The sequence below is a fragment of the Tachypleus tridentatus genome, chromosome 9, assembly GCF_004210375.1.
Source record: "Tachypleus tridentatus isolate NWPU-2018 chromosome 9, ASM421037v1, whole genome shotgun sequence".
Classification (NCBI taxonomy): Eukaryota; Metazoa; Arthropoda; class Merostomata; order Xiphosura; family Limulidae; genus Tachypleus; species Tachypleus tridentatus.
In genome coordinates, this window is record NC_134833.1 from 25,126,242 (window position 1) to 25,150,018 (window position 23,777).

The 23,777-nt window shown below is 31.1% G+C and overlaps 2 protein-coding genes and 1 long non-coding RNA gene across 3 annotated transcripts in view; all 3 read left to right on the forward strand.

Annotated features, from left to right (window-relative positions):
• Nucleotides 1-1,660: 1,660 nt before the first annotated feature.
• Nucleotides 1,661-11,547, forward strand: LOC143227043 (uncharacterized). Its single transcript, XR_013014841.1, has 4 exons — nt 1,661-2,688; nt 8,395-8,498; nt 8,744-8,814; nt 11,109-11,547. It is a non-coding gene; the product is annotated as an uncharacterized LOC143227043 (long non-coding RNA).
• A 660-nt stretch (nt 11,548-12,207) lies between these two features.
• On the forward strand, nt 12,208-12,787 carry LOC143227323 (glutamate--cysteine ligase catalytic subunit-like). Its single transcript, XM_076458779.1, has 2 exons — nt 12,208-12,337; nt 12,453-12,787. The coding sequence occupies exons 1-2, from the start codon at nt 12,208-12,210 to the stop codon at nt 12,785-12,787; spliced, it is 465 nt and encodes a 154-aa protein (XP_076314894.1).
• An 8,285-nt stretch (nt 12,788-21,072) lies between these two features.
• Nucleotides 21,073-23,777, forward strand: part of LOC143227324 (uncharacterized) — a 63,161-nt gene continuing 60,456 nt past the window's right edge. The window contains exon 1 of the mRNA XM_076458780.1: nt 21,073-21,121. Coding sequence (XP_076314895.1) covers nt 21,073-21,121 — 49 coding nt within the window. The remainder of the gene's footprint in view (nt 21,122-23,777) is intronic.

Sequence of the window (23,777 nt, forward strand, 5' to 3'; positions counted from 1 at the left end):
TCATTCCATTCCTTCAGGTCGATTGGATATGTGAAATTAAATATGGTTGAAATACTATCCTTATACATTATTCTAATTTATGTGACTCCTAAGAGACTGGATTAAGAATGCAGAGTTAGAAAATGTAAGAGACGACTATAATGCATTATGAAAGTATAATTAACTGTAATTACAACAAAGTTTATACATACTAAAATTATCATAGGCACTATTCATAAACACTGTTTATTGTTACCGAAACTATTACAAATGTTCTCCGTGAATCTAACAACCATTATAGATCTCTTCATGCATGTTTACAGAACTGTTGTAAAAGTATCCACAAGAATGTTTCGTCAGGCTAAAAACTATTCTAAAAGTTATAAGTTTTCTTCTTATAAACAATAAATAAATTTTTTTACACAACAAGATTTAATAATACAAGTAACTACTAAAGATTTTCTTTGCTACGGTATATACAGATATAAATAAGCATTATAAACATTTTCCACTTTAATATTTACTAACATCAATCACAAATACACTCCATAATAGTTTATTATTTCTAATAGTTATTATAAACATTATTCTACCATATATACTGGTAAAAATAAGTATTATAAACGAAAACATATTTTTTAAATGTTTGATGGTTTTACTGTCACTAAAACATTTTAATTTTCTGTATGCTATGTTTTCTGACTTAAAAAAAAACCTTTTAACCATTATTTTGTCATTAATAGATACTGTAAACTTATATAAGATGATATACACATCTATATGGTGGTTGAATGACGAGAATTGAAGCATGGTTCTATTGTATCCATTCTTTCTTTCTAGTGTGCGAGTTGGAAAAATTCAATATTCACTTTTATTGAAGACGTCATTAGTTTTTGCATCGATGTATTCAGTGAAATTTACCTGTTTGACAAATTTTCATTGGAACAGTTGTTGGTCATTTATCAATAAGATGACATCTCATTTACACTGTTTCGAGACACTCACCTACCCGATGAAACCATATTTAAACTTTTCCAGCACATTGATCTGCTTGATAATGCCTCATTCAGACTGTTTCGTGACATTCATCTGCTTGGTGAAACTTCGTTTAAACTAACTTTTCAAGACACATATATACTTGATGAATCCCAATTAAAACTATTCCGACATACTTTTATTGTTTATAGCACCTCATTTACATTGTTTGGACGCTTACCTTCTTGGTGAAAGCTCATTGAAACTCTTCTGGAACACTAATTAGCTTGATAAAACCTTGTTCAAAATGTTCTGGGATACTCGACAACTTGTGGGAATCTAATTAAAATTCTCTCGGAACACTTACTTACTTCATACAATACACTTGGACAACAATTACACAATAGTGAAGACAATTATTCCCCGTTCTGAATTACATAAGCTACAATATATTAGTAATAAAGTTGAGATTTTAAACTAATGTTAAATGCAGTCTTTATTTTAGTTCTTGAGATAAACTATTTTTATAAAATAGATTAAACAGCCTACTATTTTTTAATGGAAAAATAAAAAGTTCTCAAGGAAGTGAAGTATTTCTTGTTTGTTTCCTTTCATTTTTTCTAGTCTTAAACTTTATGATTATTTTCAATGACTCATGACAAGAGATTTAGTGTAATAATTTCTTATAGTCCTATTACGACAATTTCAATAAATTACATTAACTTTATCTGAGTTTTCTAATTACAAAGAATCGATTATTTCAAAAACTGTCACTGGGCAATCACTGCAAGTATTACATGATCTTATCGACAGATGTATATTGTGAAGAGATTGGTCTTGTAACTTTGTTGTTTTACAGAACAAACAGTCACAATAAACGTGGGTATACAACAATTAAATATAAGATTTAATTCAAGATATGGTGTGGCCATTAAACGCGCAGATATTGGAAAGGTAAAAGTTCAGTGACAAAGGAAGTTGTAAGAAGTTGATGTTGACTGTGTTTCTAATCAAATGTGAAGAGACGTCTGTTAGTTGTTTGGTTTAATGGTAGTTGTAGCTGAACACTGGGTGTTTTGAAAAAGTTTGTTACCTTACGGAAGAAACAATTATTCTGACAAGAATTTGTGAATTTGCTGTGGGGGATACATCAAGTTTGGTTATTTCTCAATTTCAGTTTTGGATTGACAGATTCACCACTTGATATAGTTAACTCACTTATAGCATTGCTAAATTCATCTTGAATTTATTTCAGTATATTCACTAGAACTGTAATTATAAGATATGCCAACATAACTTTAGCTTCCTGGTGAGAATCATGTCTGTCAGAAACTTACAGCTGATTAGAAGATAACTTATTATTTGTTGAATGTGGTCAGTTAATAAGCCAAAATTAATCAATCCTCAAATACCACTGATCACTTGGCTCTGTTTCTAACAACCAATGATAGAAAGTAGAACAGTATACTTCGTTTACAACATCTAAAGTAAAGCCCAGTGGGGATCAGCATAAGTCAGTTGAGGATTTGTCTTCATCTTCCAACAAAAGAAAGATCCAACCATACAGAAATTTAATGAAACTGTGTTAAAGATGATACTGTATGGGATTTACGAAAATTGAGATGATGAAAACATAACCAAGAACGTTTGTTTTATTGAAGATTAGTGTTAAATATTTGGAACAATATATCACAATCATTCATCGATAAACTGTATGGCAGCAGTTTATGTAAAGTATGGGATCCACATTCAAAAAAATATTTATGCATTTTAGAACATGTTTGCTCTTGTTTTATTATTTGCATGATAATGGTTTGTGCCAACTTTTTATGTTGTTTTTATGTTTATTCTTTTTTCCATTATTGTATGTAATAGGTACATGGATTTGTACTGTTTTTAAAATAATTTGATTCAGTACTTTGTCATGTTTCTGTGTGGGAATATAGTTAATACTTAACATCTAATGTTTTATTTCATGCTGTTGTTTTAGAATTTTTGTGTAATTTCACAAATTTATAAAAAATTTTAAAGGGAAAAAAAGAAGCTTATTAGCCCATCATGGATGTTGGGACATTCTGGTTCTCAACTATAACCATCTGTTACTACTTGTGTATTCATTCAATTTTCTCTCGAAATGTGTTAAATTTTCTGCCTCCATGAACAGTTGAAGCTCTTAAGAAAAGTACTTCAAAATCTTATGAAAACTAACCATGAAGTTGTTAAATTAGCTCATTTTATTTCTTATTTTATAACTTTTCTCTTTACTTTGATTTGTCTACTGGCTGAAGAATAAAATATACTATTAGGGAAGAGGTAACAGTGAAAGAAATATAGTTTTACTATAAAATGTTTTATATTTACTTGGAAGATTGTAGAATTTACAAAAATGAAGACAGATTTTTGAGACAGAAGTATGTTGAACCTTTACTTAAAATCCTTGTTGAAGTAGTGAAACATTTTTTATTAATTTATGGATAAACTGTTTGCAAAAATACTTCATTATTTTTTTTACAAATGATAATTAATGTTCACTAAAAGTCTGCCAAATTTGGTTAAAGTATACTATATATTAAGTCATAATATTAAAACTACATAAAATTAAAAATTGTTAGTTACAGACTCCTTTTTAATGTAGAAGTCACAAATAAATGTAAAAAAAAGATATCAATGTATTATTGCAATTAATCACACTAATTGAATCTATTCTACATAAGAAGTGAGTGATGTCACACAATATTTTGGTAAATTCTTTACCTTGAATATTATAGTAGGTAAGAAAGAAAACAAAATTACTCAACATGATGAGATATGAAGACCCTACTTATTAGTAAATGCTGATTTAACTGTCAGAATATACCTCTTTTAAAACTGAAATAAGTTTAACATATATTAGTTATATACCTCTGGCTAGACTCTTCCATTCCTTACATTCTCCAACTTTGTGATTTTCTTTTCTTTATCCTATGTAACAAGGTAGGTGAGATTATCAGGTTTGTAAGAGAAGGATTCCTGTTGGTGGAAGAGAGCTTCAGGTATTAGTAATGTTTGTGTACAGCGTTCACAAATTATGTGACAGAAGAATTGGTAGAGTTTAAGTCTAACAGATGGGGCCCAGAATTTTGTGCAAGAAAGGGATCACAAACATTGTTCCCTGGATTATCCAGTTTCCTTATTCATGTTCATTTTTCATCTTGAGAGGTAACTAAATTGGGATACTACAAATACATGGGTACCTCTGCTTCCACAACATCCAGAATTGCATCTCTTAATGAATGTCTTGCTTCAGAGATGAGGTGCATATACCAACAGTAAGGAATTCCAGGGCCTATGCAAGGATTAAGAGGATTCCCTGAACAATGTTTTCATCCTTCTTTCTCTTCAGAAGGCTATGCCTCATGGTCTAGGCTTGTTGAGAGGAAAATCATCAGTTTTGTTACTCTGCCACATGTTTCTCACTGCCAAGACACTTGGTCCAGGGCTCCTTGTTTTTAATATTGGATCTCCTTTCTTGGGACCACCCCTATCATATCATCCTACTAACTTGCTATGTTTCATGGGTGATGATTGCAGGTAGCAGATCAATTTTCCCAACACAAACAGATTCTCCAAACAGAATAGATAGTGCATTGCAAGGTTTTTGTTTTTTCAATGTCTTTCACTTCGTCCCCCAGCTATACAGCATTAAATCAGAGGATTTGATGTTCTTTGATGGACACAGGAGATAGCCAAATTTGGTTTTGCTATAAAATGCACACAGACACATACTCATCACCAGTAAGAGTGGTTTGAACTGTTTGTCCATGGATTATTTTATCATTTTACCTACATCCCAGGGCTGGTTCTTTCTACCCAAGACATTTTCAGACAGGGAAGGGGATAAATTTTTTTTAGAGATTCATCTGATCATTATTTCCCATTTCTATGACCAATCAGATTTTGATTGTTATCATGCTGAATGAGAATCTTGTAGGTTTTGTTGCCCCTACTAATACCTTTAGAATGCTAGACAATTACTTTTTTACTCTGGGTTCTCTTTGAATGCAAGGAATCTTTTGCAAGTCAAGTCTAGTTGGAATTGTCACATTCTATATGTTCTTAGGAGCCCAACTTAATTGCCTGTTGAAGGGCATTGTGAATCCTACTAGTTTTGATAATTGTAACTATTAAAGTTTTGTGAGAATAATCAGTTGGTTAAATGCCCTTGATTTGATAATTGTAACTATTAAAGTTTTGTGAGAATAATCAGTTGGTTAAATGCCCTTGATTGATGGCCATCATCAATTGATGCTACTATCAACAACATTCCTGCTTTTTAAGAATTAATGAACTTGATGATTAATTGGTTATAAAATTTCACTGTGGAGGTGTGTTCTATCATTTACTGTTTGCTGCTATATCAGTAAAATATTAATTATTTACACTTTTACGTGGTAAAAGATTTATGTAATTGGTAAGTAAACTGTAGTGGAATGCTATGAAGGAAAATCAGTTGATTTTGAGATTGTATAATGTTTAACAAATTAAAGGACTTAATTTACATTTTTTAAACAATGGACTATTCTTCAACACCAACAAAAAGGAGCAGGGAAGTTCATATGGTTGCTCCAATAAAATTGTACCCTTGATCAGGAGTTTCAACTTAATATCAGTCATTGTTCAACTCAAGAATTTCTCTGTATTTATCAGAGCAACTTTTTGTGAGAAGTATAGTGTTAAGGAAATGACAAAAAAAGAAACAGAAACTGGAACCTAAATAGTTTTCTCACTTAGAGGCTGACCTCCTTCTTTACTATATGTAAAGTTTCAGTGTAATATAAACTGGTATCATCCACACTTAACCAAGTACAAAGTTACATTTTATTATGAAAAATGTTTTGCAAAATAATTTAAAAAAGGTTTAGAATTTTATTGGATAGGGAATATATTACCTTACAATTCTTTTGACATTGTTTGAAAATGTTTCTGCTTATGATGGTGAGGGTGACAAGGTGCCCCATAAAAGACTTGTAAAAAAGTGATTTCTTCAGGTGTAAGTTAGCTAATTAGATAGAAGAATGACATGATAAAAGAAAAGTTAGGGTTTATATGCAAAAACGGCTCGTTTGGGTTGAGAAAATATTTTCTCAATATAAATATAAATATAAATTTCTCAACAAGTGGGTTTCTCGACATCACTGAATGGTTAGGGTTGTTGTAAATGGAATTCAGTCAAACTAGATTAATGTCAGAAGTGAGGTACCTCATGGCTCAGTCTTGGAAATTTTGCACTTTTTCATTTATGTCAGTGACACAGATGAAGGAATGACACAAATCGCTTATATTTGGTGATGATATCAAGGTCCTAGGTGTTGCTAATTATGGGGAAGATGCTGCTACTTTACAAAAGGTTTTAAATCATTTGGTGAGTTGGGCAAATAAATGGTAGATTTATTGTAAATACAAGATACTGCATGTGGGTTAACATGATTAAAATTATACATATAATTTGGATGGAAATAACTTATTAGTGCCATGAAAGAAAGGGATCTTTGCATAATGTGCAACTAAGTACTTAAACCATCCAAGAAGTGTGTCGTTGGTGGTAGCAGAGCAAATAGGATTTTAATGTCGTGGTTGTGTCTTCAGAAATATTGAGTACAAGTCTAAAGAGGTTAGAATCTCATTGTGTAGATCACTGGTTAGTCCAGATTTGGAGTGTTGTGTTTGATCATGGAATCGTTGTTTTAGGAATGAGATTCATTTGTTGGAAAGGGTTCAGGAGGATGTTTATTACAATGGTCCCTCAAATGAAGGGGTTATCATATGAGGAGAGATTAAAAGAGAGATTCTTCTACTTAATGGCAAGAATAGCAGGTCTATGCAACACAAGTATAAATTTGTACAAAGTAGGAGTCATCTTCAGCTGAGACAGTATTTTTCTAACAGGGTGGTTGGTCTTTAGAGTGGGCTGCTTTTGGATATTGGTGTGGTAGTAAATTTAAATAAGTTTAATAAGAGAAAGCTTGATAACTACATGAATGAAAAGTGTTGTCTTTAAAATCTTATTTTATTTATTTGATAGTTTTAGTTCAGAGGATAGGATAGTTGAGATGAACAAAGAGCCTGTGTTGTCCCTAAACATTATGTTATAACCTCATTTTATTCATAATATTATACAAGTTAGGACACAATATATTACTTGGTTTAATATCTAATACTGAGCAGATAGCTTCATTTTTGTTGTAACCTGATCTAACTTGCACTTCAGTGGTAAAGTAATAATTTGTTTGGAACTGATTTCAGCTTCATTTCTGAACAGAAAGGTGATATTATCTTTTAAACATATCTTGCTTCCACTTATTTATAGCAAACTTCTTCTACTTTGAGACAGGTAAGATCACATTATTCTTGAAATTGATCTCTCACATTTGTACAGTTAAGTGCATATTAGGCTATTTATTCTATAAAATATTCTAATCTGTACATTAGTACAGTAAAGTCATTTCATAAATTGGTCTCATCACCATTTCAATACACTACAATAAGGCCATATGTTACAAAGTGATATAACCTTCACTTCTGTGCAGTAAGGTCATATTTTGATACAAACTGATTTCACATATATTTTTGTAAAGGTATGGTCTTATGTAGTTAAAAACTGCAAATTAATTTTGACACCAGTACAAAAGATATTAAGTAAACTATTCTCACTTCCACGTCAGTACAGTAAGGTAATTCTTAGCTATAACCTCATCTTCTCATCAGTATAGTAATATATTAGGCCAATTTTTGTTACTTCTACTTCAGTACACTTAAGTCAAGTAATAAACTATAATCTTGTATCCTCATTGATACAGTAATATCATGTTAGGGCAACTGTTTTCACTTTCACTTGAGTGCAGTTAAGTGATATAATAAACTATTTTCTCATATCCTCATCAGTACAGTAATATAATATTAAGTCAGCTGTTGTCACTTCCATTTGAGTATAGTTAAGTCAGGGTATAAACTATAATCCTCATATCCTCATTGATGCAGTGATAAAATATTAGGTCAGCTGTTGTCATATCCACTTGAATGCTGGTAACTCATAATATAAACTATAATTTTTGTATCCTCATCAGTACAGTAATATCATACTGTATAACTGTTCTCACTTCTAATTCTGTACAGATACCATCATATTATGCTACAAACTAATCTCACTTCTACCTCAATCTGATTCAGTGAAAATAAATACACAGTACAACTGCTGAAATGACATTTATTTCCAGTACACACAAACTCACATTTTGATATAAATTATTATCAAGTAAAGGAAATTTAGAATGCATCAACTAATCTGACCTTTACTTCAGTATAGATAAATTTATACTTTTTTATATGCTAATCTTGTGTCTAACTAATTAGATATGAAGTTATATTATCTTATCAGTTAAAATGGCTTCTATTTCATTTCAGGTAAGCTCATACTTTGTTATACATTGAATAAATTGGAACTTCAGTACAGATATGAAAAGTCATTTTGTGATACACTCAGCTGATCTTAACCTCAGTACAACCAGGTAAGGTCACGTTATTATAGATTGATTTAATCATAAGTTCAGTACAGTTGTGTGAAGTTTTGTCATACACTGATATCATGTATTGGTGTCAGTAATGTCATGAAATGTCATGCAGTGGTCTCATGTTTAGTTAATTACACTTTATATTAATTGATATAAAACCCCTAATTTTCAGTGGAACTTGTTAAGACTAATGAAGTACAATTCTTTCAACAATGTGACGTTGCTTTTCATGATGATTACAGAAGTACATACTAGTGATGAACCATTTTGGTCTCCATCTCAAGAATTCACTTCTGATCTTTTTCCAAATATGGTAAGCTTTAATAAGCTTCTTTTAGGTTGTTATATAAAGTTATTCCAGATGTAGTAGGATAACATAAGTTCAAGATTCTGTGTTAAATTATTGCAATAAAGTTTTAAAACAGTAGCATTTTCAGTTTAAAAATGTGAAATTTAAAAATGTGCTGAGTGAAGCCTTTGGATAGTCAGATCTTGTTAAATACGCTGAAGAAATATCTCATTTCCTCAAGTATCTGTATATGTGAGTTTCTGACACTATGAACAAACAATAAATAAAGTAACAGATATTAAGCTTTACATTCCACATTTCATGATTTTGAGAAATTTATTAGCAGATTAGGAAATTTAATATTTTACCATTTGTCTACAATAATAATTTACCTTATTACTATTAGTATTGGAAAGACAAAGTTTAAGAATGTTAATGTCTTTTCAGATCTCTCTTATGTTCACTGCACATTGTATCTCATAAGATGATGCTGGATAAAGTGTCATGAATATGTTTGGTAGTCACTGTACTTAAAGTACCTCTACCCACACTATCTGTGACATATGGATACTACAGTACTTTCAAAAGAATTGTTTCTTGTTTAGAAATACCTGTGCAGACCTCTTCTAAACATAGAATTTCACATTAAAGTGTTACTTTGTTAGGAATAAAATTGATTTACCTAAAGTTAGTATTTTAATTAAGATTAGTAAAAGTACTATAGTACTTAAATATTTCGTAATATTGCACTATCGAAACAATTCTATTCATGTCTTTCTGACCTAAAACCCCAACATCTGGATGTTGTAGCATTATATAATCGTCTTGCAAGAAAAGCTGAACATTTTTCTTTAGTTTGTTATATTACACAATGATTAAAACATATTGAAATCCTGGACATCTAGTGCTTTATGTTTCTTCTTATATCTGGAGAATCACAGCAACACAGTACCTGAAATATTATGTACCACTGAACTATATGATTCTATAGTTGAACAGCTATGCTCTGAAGTTACTGTGTTATTATGTTCATATTGTTCTTGCTTTTTGCTGTTATTATTCTGTTGTTAAACAGTATAGCTTAAAAATATTATTTGGTCTTTGTTTGTTTGAATTAACATTTAATAGTACTGATAAAAAAAATATAATTACAACCAAAACACATTGATTGTTAATTAAGATAATTATTCTTGACACATTATATTTCTTTAACTTTTACCCATAGTCTTTCAAAAGAACTGAAAAAAATAGTGTCAGAATTGTAAATTTATTGTTATACAATCACTAGAAAATTAAAAACAAAATCCTATTATTGTGTACAAAGGTAATGTATAACACCTGTAATGTAAGTTTAATGTAGTCTTCCAATATAAGACTGTGCAGTCATTATTGCTGGATTAAACCATTACAGGAAACTAGTTAAGTGACAAAAATGCGTATTGGTAATAAAAGAAAAGGTATTAATCATTAATGAAGTAAATCGTTAAAGTACATCAATTATGATATGAAAGATAATATTGTAATAGTAGATTAGTTACATAAGAAAACATCTTATTAATTGTTGTTGAATTTGACCAGTATAGAAGATTAATTACAAAGAAACAGATAACTTATTAAGGGTTCTTAAACTAAATTATTATAACAAGTTAGTTATATGATGAGAAATGTGTGAATAGTTATTAAACTAAACTATTACAGAATGTGAAATGTACATTGTGATTGATAATGTGTAAAGTACTAGATAACTCATAACATTTAGTGATTTTTCTGTACAATGTCTCAGATATATGAATCCATGTTTCAGTGTTATATAGCAATGGCAATTTACTAATTAATTGTCAAATAAGCCCTACTTATATAGTAACTAAAACCAAAATTAAACCAATGTAAAGGAACACCTTTATTCTATACAAATTAATAACCTAACATCCACCTGCAAGGACCCCTAAAATACAGTACCTGTTTATACTCTCCTCCTTGAGACATGTTTTCATCAATGGTCATATTGAAACTCTTTCTTAACCTGAAGATGACCTCGGAAGGTCGAAACATTATTCTCTCCTTATCAGTGAAATTGTTAATACCAATACCAGCCCTTTCGAGATACATTTTTATTTCAAGTTTCTCGTTATCAAGAAAAACTCTCACTATTATTTAAACATTTTTAACGTTAGAAGTGATCTATTCCCTACAAATCTGTATTGCATAATTAAGATATTTCTATTATTATGTTAACTATATGTGTACTGTTTGCTTTGTGAAAAAAATAATTTCTTTTAGATTGTATTGATATGTGTTTGATATTTAACTATTTGCAGAAATAGTCAGAAGTAGAAAGTGCTAGAATTCTTTATAGTAGTCAAATACACGTTTGGGAAGGATATGTTGAGGATTAACTCGCATTCTTCGAGAACACAGTTTCATGTATCACTGCTGACTCGTATCCTTGTGATGTTTTGTTACGTACAGCCGGCGAAACGAACAGCTTTAATATTAATATTTCACAGTATTCATATTGGAACGTCAAGAAGTATTAACATTTATGTTATTAAAGTACTTATTAAAGCGTTCATTTATTTGTTTCGTCCAGCTTTTGTATGTTATCAATCGTGTGAATTAAATTATTGAATTCACAGATCTCGGTCACAGTATAGGAGTTGTTATCGATCAAATTACTTATGGTATATAACCTAACTTTCTCATCTTTTCTGTATTCCACTTACGTATCACATTAAAAATAAAAAGACTCTAAAACCACGTTCGAGCCAAGTCGTTTCTAACATGCGTGTCTTTATCGTGCTGTGTTAAGAATACTCAAATGTCTCTCTCACGCATCTATACAGTACTTAAGCCATTTGTTGTTGTAGCCCCTTAAAGGACTGCGTATATTCGTTTTCGCAGATTTGTGTATGACGTAAACACTTATAAACACAGTGCCAAAGGTTACTGTGACTGACATAAAACAGTGCTAACGCAACGCTTTTTTTTCATACTACGCAGTTGACCTCCTGAACGTAGTCTCGTGTTTACACAAGGCTACAAGTCGTAGACTGATTCCGTACCTTGAGATTTCTAGAAAATCCCCATTTTCTGTCGTGGAAAGAATCTTTAAATCATTTCGTTAAACTAAGGACATTAGCTTGTCAACAGTTTTTATTTACATTTATAACCAGAATAAGAACAGAAATGACCCGTTCAAGTGGGGGAATGAGATTGAAGGACATGTAATAAAGTTGAATCACGAAGTTAAAACAGGGAGACTAAGCTTACTTGCTCCGAGGATCTTAATCACTTGAAAGAAAATAGTAAATCTCAGCTGGTTTGTGGACAGAAGAATGTCTTGAGTCGTTGTTAGAAAGCTGCCCAAGAGAACCGTATGGAGATGTTTTGGAGTGTTTTAGTGAGGTAGAAGAGAACATGAAAAAAAGAAGGAAAGAAGTGTTAGCAGCTTTAGAAGATGATGAAACTTACTTAACTGTAGGGATGTTTCCGCGGCTTGGTGTTCCGGTATTTACTGCACCGGTTTATAAGCTTACACCACATTCAGGTATCACTATGTCACTCTTTGTTCCCGATGAATTAATCTGTCAGAATCACCCAATGTATATTTTTATCAATTTTATTGATAAAACAAGCCAGTATTAATACTCCAACATTTAAAGATAGAAACACATCTGACCCTTTCACTCAAAAACTAGAAGCACCTGGAGGTGATGATCAGTCAAGAGAGGAAGCTAAACCAAACCATGTTTATGAGGATTGTTCAGTGATTGGACAAGCCAGTTGTACCTTACAGACTATAATACAAGCCTCTTGTTTGGAAGATTCCAAGTTTATGCACGATCAGCTGTGTGTCTTAGGTCAAATAATGATGGCTTTAAGTGCATCTTCTCCAGTAAGAAGATGTTACCTCACAGACCATGACTGTCATGGCAGGCAATGGCAGAAAGTTATGATGACCGAACAAGAAGAGAAATCAACCATCCCGAAACATTAGACTATAAAATTCTAACCATTCTAGTTGGGAATCGAACTTCTTATATTTCTCGTCAGGTGGAGTACACTTAAATGATTTACCCTTTGTTTATGATGAATTGTTTTATGAAGAACTTCGAGAGGAATAAATTCTGCGATAGCTCTTCAAGTGATGTGTGATCTTTTGAGGTCTCCAATAATGATAAGCTGAGAACAGTTGGAAGAAGATGAAAGTGGAATAAGCAATTCTCTCTCACTTTTCCGTTTTTCAGCTCTCTCATTAAGAATCCCCGATTATCGTTTGTCGGCATTCTAGCGTGTTGAAATCAAAGCAATGGATTCAATCATAAAGTTGATTCTTTCAACCCAGTAAATCAGGACACTGGAGAATACCTTTTTGAATCTGGTCAATAGTGGTTAATAGATCGTAGGTTATCTCTTCGTTCACCACCGAATCTACTCTATACTTCTTGTGATTTCTGATGAACTGGCGGATCCATGCAGCTCCTGTCATGGTTTCTCCAGCATCACGTTGTTGTATAAGTTTAAGGTATCTATCAAGCTCAGTAACAGTGTCGGAGCTGACCTTTTCACGAAGATAATCCTTTATCACTGGGACGATTCTGGAAACCCATTTTGGATCTATTTATTTTCTCATTCACACTAATAAGCTTGCATTTCTTCTGGTCTTGTTCAAAACATTCACCTGCAGTTAAAGTGAGATCTTGAACATTCCAAAACTTCTGTTCATTGCCACTATTCGTTCTGGGAAGTTATTTTCGTGTTTCTTTCCCATAGAGCAGCCAACTTCAAGGTTAAAAAGGTAAGTCTAGTGGAGGTGGGCAAACCTTTAATACAGATTGAGAAAACCATACCAAAATATAACTTTTAATTACCTTAGTTGAAAATGTTGAAACTTCTTTATCTAATATGAACCAAGTCGTATAATTTTAAATCAACGATGTGAAGTTATTTAAATTAAGAAGGCAAGATTACAGTGGTTATATTTATAAGAAATATAGAAAACAATTATTTAATTAATCATCTTTTAAAATCCCAAACACCATGTATAATAATGTTTAAAATTACAGCTAACAAAGATAAATTTATTTACATTTTGTTTCATTTCACAAACCTTGCACTGGCATTGATATAAACTTTATATCACAGTAATTACACGAATTTGTTAATATTTTTTCTTTCTTTGAAGATAAAAAATACATAAACATTTTTGAACAATTCAATTTACGTTGTATATCACGATAATTAGGTTAATTATAAATAAAACCAAATCCAAAAATCTGTTCATTTTTGCTTTACACATGAATAAAACTTAGGATTTTTTACTCATTTAAAACTAGGCTGAGAGTAATTTTTCTTCTTAGTTGTAAATAAATATGATCCCTGTAAAAGATGTGAGGATGTTCTAATTTTAACAAACTGCCATATAATAATGAAGTAAAGATTATGTTTCAGAAAGTGTTAGAATTATTGAGTAACACAAATTGATATCTAATAATGTGTAAAACATTCTAATGTGTAACATACATCTGTATATCTTAGATGTAATTGAAAAATAAAGGTTGAAGCTGGGGTGACATCGAACAAAACTTGGAGGCTGGACTGTTTGGTTGTCATTTGATTTAAAATGCTTGTTCGTTGTCTTAGCGTAAAACTAAACAATGGATTATCTTTGATATGTTCATTGTGAGCACTCGAGCCTTGGATTTTAAGATTCGGTAAAAAATCAAAATGATTTCATAAAAATAGGATTTCGTGATAAGCAATATCTCTAATATTTTAGAATTATTAAAAGTACAATTCTTCCATCTAAAATGTAGCTTAGAGCGTACAAGTATTATCTCAGAAATATTTGTAACAAAAGTTAACGTTTGAGTTTTGTACTCACATGTTATTCAGGTTACAAACGTATTGAAGATAAGTTGAGTATTTTTCAACGCCTTTCATATGTATGGAAAACTGTTGAAGAACCATACAATACATGTGAGATAAAATATGTTATTGCTGCTTAATCGCTACTGGAGAATAACAAACCTCTATTTCATTTATTATCAAGGTTATGGGGATTAACTGAATGAACCTTGTCAGTGTAAAGTGAAAGAATAGAAACCAGATAGATTGCTACAAGACCTTGTGTTTCCACAAATGTCGGTGGTTTGTTGCTTCTCTGAAGTATATTAGCGATTTTTACTACATTTCGTTTGTGATATTTGAATTTTTTTCTCAATTGTAGAAAATGGTTGTTGAAAAATACAAACTTTGGTTATTAATTTCGGTGTTTCATACTACTTTTGTCAAGGAATGTATATATAGTTATACGGATACATGATTGATTGCATGAAAACCTTTACAAGCATTTTAACTAAAGGCAAAGAGAGAAAGATTCGACTAAAATTTTTTCGTGAGATCTTAAGTAAAACACCGAACATCAGTACACAACATTATGTATTCTTTAGAGCCCTTAGCGACCGTACTTTTACTTGAATTCGTATTATAAAACATGTAAATTTTCCACTTAAATTATAATAAATGTTCAAATGGAATAATGTTTTAATATAATTCATAAAATATGGATTTAATGAGATTTGTAGTAATCCAAAAATATTGTATGGTTTATTGAGGAAATCACAAACTGGAAGAACACATATTTGCATGACATCAGGCAAAACTTTACATTATTTTATAGTTCCAAGTCGTCGTTTTATGCTAAAAGTGACGTCATGGCTACGACATTTTTAGTGCTCGACCTCTTAAGCTCTTCGACGGTTTGTGATTGTCGTTCACTGTGTGAATATGTGTGTCCTGATATTCCCAGAACAAGATGATATTTCACTGGTTTAACTACAGTTCTTCATTTGATGCGCATGCATATTTCTCCTGCTGATTTTCACGTGTTTCGGGATCTCGAGTGAGACGTGTAGTTATTGCCAGATCTGTTGTTTTTTGTAACATATAGATTTACAAAAACTATGACTGCAGGTTTCGACTTCTGCTCCCACTCTTCCCCTAGGACACACCTGCTTATGTTTCTTTTGTCTCTACCCCCTTTACAGATTTCTTATTGCTTTGTTTCTCGAGTTCTGTTTGACTCTGTGTGTTATCCAAGTCAGATTCTTGCTGTATGACAATTTTTGGCATCAGATTTTTTTTGAGGAATTTCAAGATTGAATGTTGTTCCATCTCTGACGGCTGTGAAGAAGTCTTAGCATCACATAGAAAAGCAGGATTTTCTATACCATTCACAGTGTTTAATCTGGTTATATTACCATACTCAATTTTGGAATGAGCCTTATTACTTTGATTTGGGATGGTGGATTGTTCATTTTTTTGGGTGGGAAAGGAAACTTCAATATTTATTTTAGAAACTGTAGAGGGTTCGGTATCTTGTGCTTGAGAGATAGGTATTTTGTTCAGGAGATGGAGAAATTGGTCGTGATTGAGATGACCCTCTGTAGGAGTTTGATGCCGACCGACGTCCAAGTCTTGAGCTCAGGAATAAATCTCCCAAAGGTTTTCCTCCAGTGGGTGTGACACTTTCTTTATCGCTCAAAGAAACTGACTGTGGTGTGACAAAACTTTCACTGAAGTCTAATCGTGAGCAAACGCAAGGTGGTTTAGAGCGACCCCTAAACCATTTCCAGAGTCAATCGCAGCTTCGCTTTCATTGTTTAAGTCGTCACTTCCATCCACTGGAAATTGTTTGAAAGAAGATGTAGAAACTTGATGGCTTGTCCTATACTTTTATAGTTCTATACTGTCGAAGCTGCACTTTCACTGTCGAAGTGATCACTCCCGTCCAGTGGAGATTGTTTGCAAGAAGGTGTAGAAAAGTGATGCTTAGTCCTGTAATTCTGTCTAAATTGTTTCACTGTACTAAGATACTGACTTAGTTCCTGAATCACTACACTATCAAGCCTCTGAAAAAAAAATACAGCGAGCCATTAATTATTGAACACTAGAAGGTTCACTTTAGAATTAATTACTGATCCTCACATTCTGTAGCTTTCTAAAGTAATTTTTATTGATCTGTGTAATAATGTAAATTTGAAATTACATGGAACTTTCTAGTAATCATAAAATGAGAATGAGTTGTGTTACTAATAAGTGGAAACAACTTCTCTGAGAAAAGAATGATAAACAAACGAATATAAGATAGGCAGTGGAAGACGGCCGAGTATGCAGTTTCTTAGCATAGATGCAAATAAACATAAGTGCAAACAATAAAATACTGTAAAACGTAAAGCTATATTTACTAATGAATATTTCATTTCTCTTGACGAAACTTCTTGAGATAACTTGCTTATTTTGGGCGTGTTTATAAAATGTTTGTAAGCAGTGCTAAAACTGATTTTATTAATTACAAGCGAAATCTGTGAAGTTTTTTACTAATCCTTAAACACTTTTAATGAAGATTGTATCAACGTTTTAGTATAATTTTGATTTGACAAAATTGTAAAACGAACAGAGACGTAAGAACTTTTGGAACGGTTGAAGGGAACACAAGAAAAATACCAAAATTCTAAGAGTAAAAATTTAATATACCTTAAATATTTTAGTATAAGTATGATCTTAGTTTTTAACTTAGAGCTTAACAAAGTTAATTGACGACTTTATTTATTCCATCATTTTACAAAATTATTGAAAATTTGTTCATCAGTACTTTTTAAATGCACGCGTTGTTTTGATCACTATTGTTGTTTAGACGTATTGAAATTAGAAAGACATTTATTTGAGTTTGAGTTTAATTCTAAAATTGGCGAATTGACTTTTATGTTACGTATTGATGCATAATATTATATGTTAAGTGGTGACGTTTTACTTATATCTCAAGACTTGATATATTATCTACAAGACAAAGAGTCTTCATGCATTTCATATTATATATTAGTGTAAAATAATATTAACTGAGGTGGTTTTAAGTGACCAAAACTATGTAATTCAATACGTAAAATAGTTTTAAAATTAGTAACAAAACTCTGTTCGTAAATAAGGTAAACATTATAAAAATATACACCCATATGAAGCTCTGTGTTCAAACACGCAACAATATTGAAATTATAAATATATAAATATTAAATAAAATTTTCTAGTGGTTAATTTCAGAAAACATTACTTATATCAGTAGATCATATCGCATAATATTTTAAAGGTTTATTCTGAATGTTAACCATCTGTCTTGATGAAATGCAGATCAGAAAGAAATTAAGAAATATCAATATATTTGATCAATTATTCAATTATTTTACATGAAAACGAAACTTTAAGACTAAGTGAGAGCTAGAATATTCTAATACTATTAATTATACCTCACAGTTTGACAAAGCCTCTTTTCTCTTCTTTGCCTTTGACTTTGATTTACTTTTCATTTCCATCACTGCTTGTTGCTCTTTCTCAGGGTCGTCGTCACCAGATGGCGAAGCCAGCCGAATGAAATAGCTCTGCATATTCTGTTTAGCTTCTTTTAACTGACACCTCTCTCTGAGACCACAAAAATTTTAGCCCACTGTTAAATATTATTGACAATAATAATAATAATAAATTATAATTAATTATATTTGTCATAAGATATTATGTTAGAAATATTATATTAAAGCAATATGTTATTGATTAAATCCATAAGGGATTTCCAGAAATCAGAATAGTGTGTAATAATGATATTTCTACCCCACTATATCCTCCATATTTATTGCGGCGTTTTGCTCATTGCATTTCTCCTGGTCGTGAATATGACAAATTTAGTATTTTGAAATTCTATTATTATACACTTTTCTAATTTCTGAGACTTCCTGAGAAGTGTAATTAACTGCAATTACAACAAGTTCACACGTGCTAAAATTATCATAAGCACTATTCATAAACACCAAAACTATTACAAATGTTCTCCGTGAATCTAACAACTATTATAGAAGATCTCTTCAAGCATGTTTACAAAAACTATTGTAAACATATCCACAACAATGTTTGATCAGACTAAAAATTATAATAAAAGTTATAAGTTTTCTACTGATAAATTATAGTAAATATTTTCCACATCAATATTTAATAATACAAGTAACTACTAAAGATTTTCTTTGCTACGCTATATATTGATATAAATAAGCATTATAAAATTATTCACAGCATATTTATTGATATTAATCACAAATACACTCCATAATAGTATATTATTTCCAATAGCTATTATATATATTACTCTACCGTATATAGTGGTAATAATAAGTGTTATAAATGAAAACGAAGAAAACATTTTTCAAATATTTGATGATTTTAATGTCACTAAAACATTTTAATTATCTGTATGCTATGTTTCTGAGTGCAAAAAAGATATTTTAACCATTATTGTGTTATTACTAGACACCGTAAATGCATAATAACAAGATATACACATCTATATGGTGCTTTAATGACCACGATTGAAGCATGGCTCTATTGTATCAGTTCTTTCTCTCTTTTGTCCAGTGTGTGAGTTGGGAAAATTCAATATTCATTTTTATTGAAGACGTCACTTAGTTATTGCATCAAAGTATTCAGTGAAATTTACCTGTTTGACAAATTTTCATTGAAACAGTTGTTGGTCATCTATCAACACGATGATAGATTTACACTGTTCCGGGACACTCACCAACTCGATGAAACCTTATTTAAACTTTTCCAGCACTTTTTTATGCTTGATAATGCCTCATTCAGACTGTTTCGGGATATTTACCTGATTGGTGAAACTTCGTTCAAAATAACTGTTTCAAGACACTTATGTACCTTATGAATCCTAGTTGAAACTGTTCCGAGATACTTTTATGGTTTATAGCGCCTCATTCACATTTTTCGGAAGCTTATCTACTTGGTGAAAGCTCATTGAAATTTTCCTGGAACATTATTCAGCTTGGTAAAACCTCGTTTAAAGTGTGTGAGGATAGTCGACAACTTGGGAAAAACTAATTAAAACTCTCCATAACACTTACTTACTTAATACAATACACTTGGACAACAATTACACAATAGTGAAGAAAATTATTCCCCGTTCTGAATTACATAAGTTACAATAGGTTGACCAAACTCCTCCCTATTCATGTCTGTATATCATTTCATTTTTTTCGTTTTTATAAATTCACGAGCACGAAGGACAAAAATATACATCACTGAGTTTTGACAATTATTGTTCTTCATGATTTATTCTTCCAGTTTTCCACAAACACACAGACATATATATTTTATATTTACTTAAAGAATATTATGTTTGATTCTGCTCTAATATTTTTGACAAACACGTTATTTAACGCAGAGGTAGATACTTTGGAAATATGCGTCGCACTGCGCGAAATTTAAATCAATCGAACAGTGAACAAGTAGTTTTCTACAAAATTCACGATCTGTGTATACATTCTTTAAATATATTTTTGTTTACTTCACTCTAATTCTAAATCTAACATTAAAACTGACACATTAAAGTATGCACCTGGATACACTTAAAAACAAACGCAATCAAGACAGACAAAATAAGCTTCTTGTTATTTTAACCAAAACAGTAAAATATATCGGTTTCCTTTTGTACGATAGTAAACATGAACAACCATTTATTTTTAGTCCTATTTTCTTTTTCTATTTCTTTAAAAATATCAATCTGAATAAGTAGGATGGTGAGGCAAAAGTAAGCGATATAGTAATACTTATTTCGTTTATCAGTGTTATGAGCTGAAGAACTTACGATAAGTAAGGCTATGGAAAGTATGTACAATGAGCGTTACTTTTTCAGAGTGCGGATATTAAACTACGCAAGTTTATTAATATATTAAATACAATACAAATCTTTACCACATATAACTACTGACAAAAACTTGTAATTTAACTGTCACTTAACTCTTTATATCAGACAAAAAATGTAATTAAGTTTTTATTCTTTTTAAGAGCATTAATTGTATAATTATATAATTAAACAATGTTTTCAATTATCAGATGCTTTTGCGTATTATCTAAAATGTGAAGATGTGGTTGGAAGTTTTGTTTCATATAAAATTTTGTTGCTTTATTACAATAAAAAAAATATATTACAATTAAAAATATATATAATGACTTTGGTATTATTAGTTATAAAGAAAATTTCAATACTACTTTCGTTCATGACCAGTTTTACGTATGTAGAAAATTATTATTTTTTTTCTCGAAGTTCGACAGCTGTAAAGAATCTCTGCTTATACATTGCGTATAGAACGGTTTGGATCAAAATGTAAGAATAGTGGATGGAAGACGAGCAAAACATCATTGAAGATTACATAAAATGATGTAGTTGTGATGAAATCTCTTACAGAAAGAGTTAAGTATCGTAGCTTCAATCAGGAAGGTAAGTCACTGAATATGTTAGAAAAACAAATACGTTATTTTTAGTAATAAAGTTGAGATTTTAAACTAATGTTAAATGCAGTCTTTATTTTAGTTCTTGAGATAAACTATTTTTATGAAATAGATTAAACAGCCTTGTATGTTTTTAATGGAAAAATAAAAAAAGTTCTCAAGGAAGTGAAGTATTTCTTGTTTGTTTCTTTTCATTTTTCTAGTCTTAAACTTTATGATTATTTTAAATGACTCATGAAAACAGAATACCAAATACCACTGATCACTTGGCTCTGTTTCTGACAACCAATGATAGAAAGTAGAATGGTATAGTTGGTTTACAACATCTAAAGTAAAGCCCAGTGGGGATCAGCAAAAGTGGGTTGAGGATTTATCTTCACCTTCCAACTAGACAAAGGTCCAACCATACAGAAATTTGGTGAAATTATGTTTAAGATGATATTATTTGGGCTTCTACAAAGGTTGAGATGATCAAAACATAACCAAGAACGTTTGTTTTATTGGAGATTAGTGTTAAATACTTGGAACAATATATCACAATCATTCATCGATAAACTGTATGGCAGCAGTTTATGTAAAGTATGGGATTCACATTCAAAATGTACTTGTGCATTGTAGAGCATGTTTGCACTTGTTTTATCATTTGCATTATAATGGTTTGTGCCATTAATAAATTCAATTTTTAGTTATCCTTGTTTTTAACTCCTTTTTGTGTTACTTTTATGTTTCTCCTATTTCTATTATTATATGTAATAGGTACATGGATTTGTACTGTTTTAAAATAATTTGATTCAGTACTTTGTCATGTTTCTGTGTGGGAATATAGTTAATACTTAACATATTATATATCTAAAGTTTTATTTCATGCTGTTGCTTCAGAATTTTGTGCAATTTCACAAATTTATAAAACATTTTAAAGGGACAAAAAAAGCTTATTAGCCCATCATGGATGTCAGGACATTCTGGTTCTCAGCTATAACCATCTGTTACTACATGTGTATTCGTCCAATTTTTCTGGAACTCTGTTACATTTTCTGCCTCCACCAACAGTTGAGGCTCTCAAGAGTACTTTAAAATCTTATGAACAGTAACCATTAAGTTGGTAAAGTACCTCATTTTATTTCTTGTTTTATAACTTTTACTGATTTGTTTACTGGCTGAAGAATAAAATATACTGTTAGGGTAGAGGTAACAGTGAATTAAATATAGTCTTACTATGAAATGTTTTATATTTATTTGGAGGATTGTAGAATTTACAAAATGAAGACAGGGTTTTGAGATATAAGTATGTTGAACCTTTACATGAAAGTAGTAAAACACTTGTTATTAATTTATGGACAAATTGTTTGCAAAAATATTTCATTAAAACATATTCTTTTTGTACAAATGAAAATTAATGTTCACTAAAAGTCTGCCAAATTTGGTTAAAGTATGCTATATATTAAGTCATAATATTAAAACTATATACACATAAAAATTTTTGGTTACAGATTCCTTTTAATGTACAAGTCACAAATAAACTTAAAAAAAGAAATCAATGTATTATTGCAATTAATCCCTCTAATTAAATCTGTATTTTACATAAGAAGTGAGTAATGTTGCCCAATATTTTTGGTGAATTCTTTACCTTGAATATTATAGTAGGTAAGAAAGAACACAAAATAAATCAACATGATGAGATATGAAGATCCTACCAGTAGTAAATGCTGATTTAACTGTTAGAATATACCTATTTTAAACTGAAATATGTTTAACATATATTAGTTATACACCTCTGGGTAGACTCTTCCTTTCCTTACATTCTCCATCTTTGTGATTCCAGGGCGTATGCAAGGATGAAGAATATTCCCTATACAATGTTTTTGTCCTTCTTTCTCTTCAAAATGCTATGCCTCATGGTCTGGGCTTATTTAGGGGAAAATCATTAGGCTTTAGACTGACAGTTTGGTTACTCTGCTATTTGTTTCTCATTGGTCCAGGACTCATTGTTTTTAATCTTGGATCTCCTTTCTTGGGATCACCCCTATCATATCATACTAGCTTGATTTGTTTCAAGGGTAATGACTGCGGGTAGCAGATCAATTATCTCAACATAGACAGATTGTCCAAACAGAATAGATGCTGCATTGTAAGGTTTTTGTTTTTCAATGTCTTTCACTTAGTCCCCCAGTGGGACAGCAATAAATCTATAGATTTATAACACTAGAATCAGAGAATTTGATGTCCTTTGATGAACACAGCAGATAGCTAAATTTGGTTTTGCTATAAAACACACACACACACGTACGCACGCACACACATACTCATTTTGTAACTCTGACTGATTGGTTGGGATCTTATTGAAACTCTCAATTACTGAGAATTTGGTCTTCAATACGTCACCTTTGGGCTTTGGCAATGAATGCATTCTGTCAGGATGAGACAGGCTTACAACACTAGGCTTTCCCTCCAAGTCATATGTTATACAAGGTAATAACTACGATTTGCTCCAACACATTGTCAAGTCTTGTTAGTGGCACTGGCTCGGCAGCTACACTTTAGTTTCTGTTTCTGCAGTACCTTCATGAGTGTCCATCTCTTTCAATTTTTCTTAAGCTATCTCAGTTGAGACAGCTATGATATGATATGGTATATTTGGCTATCCC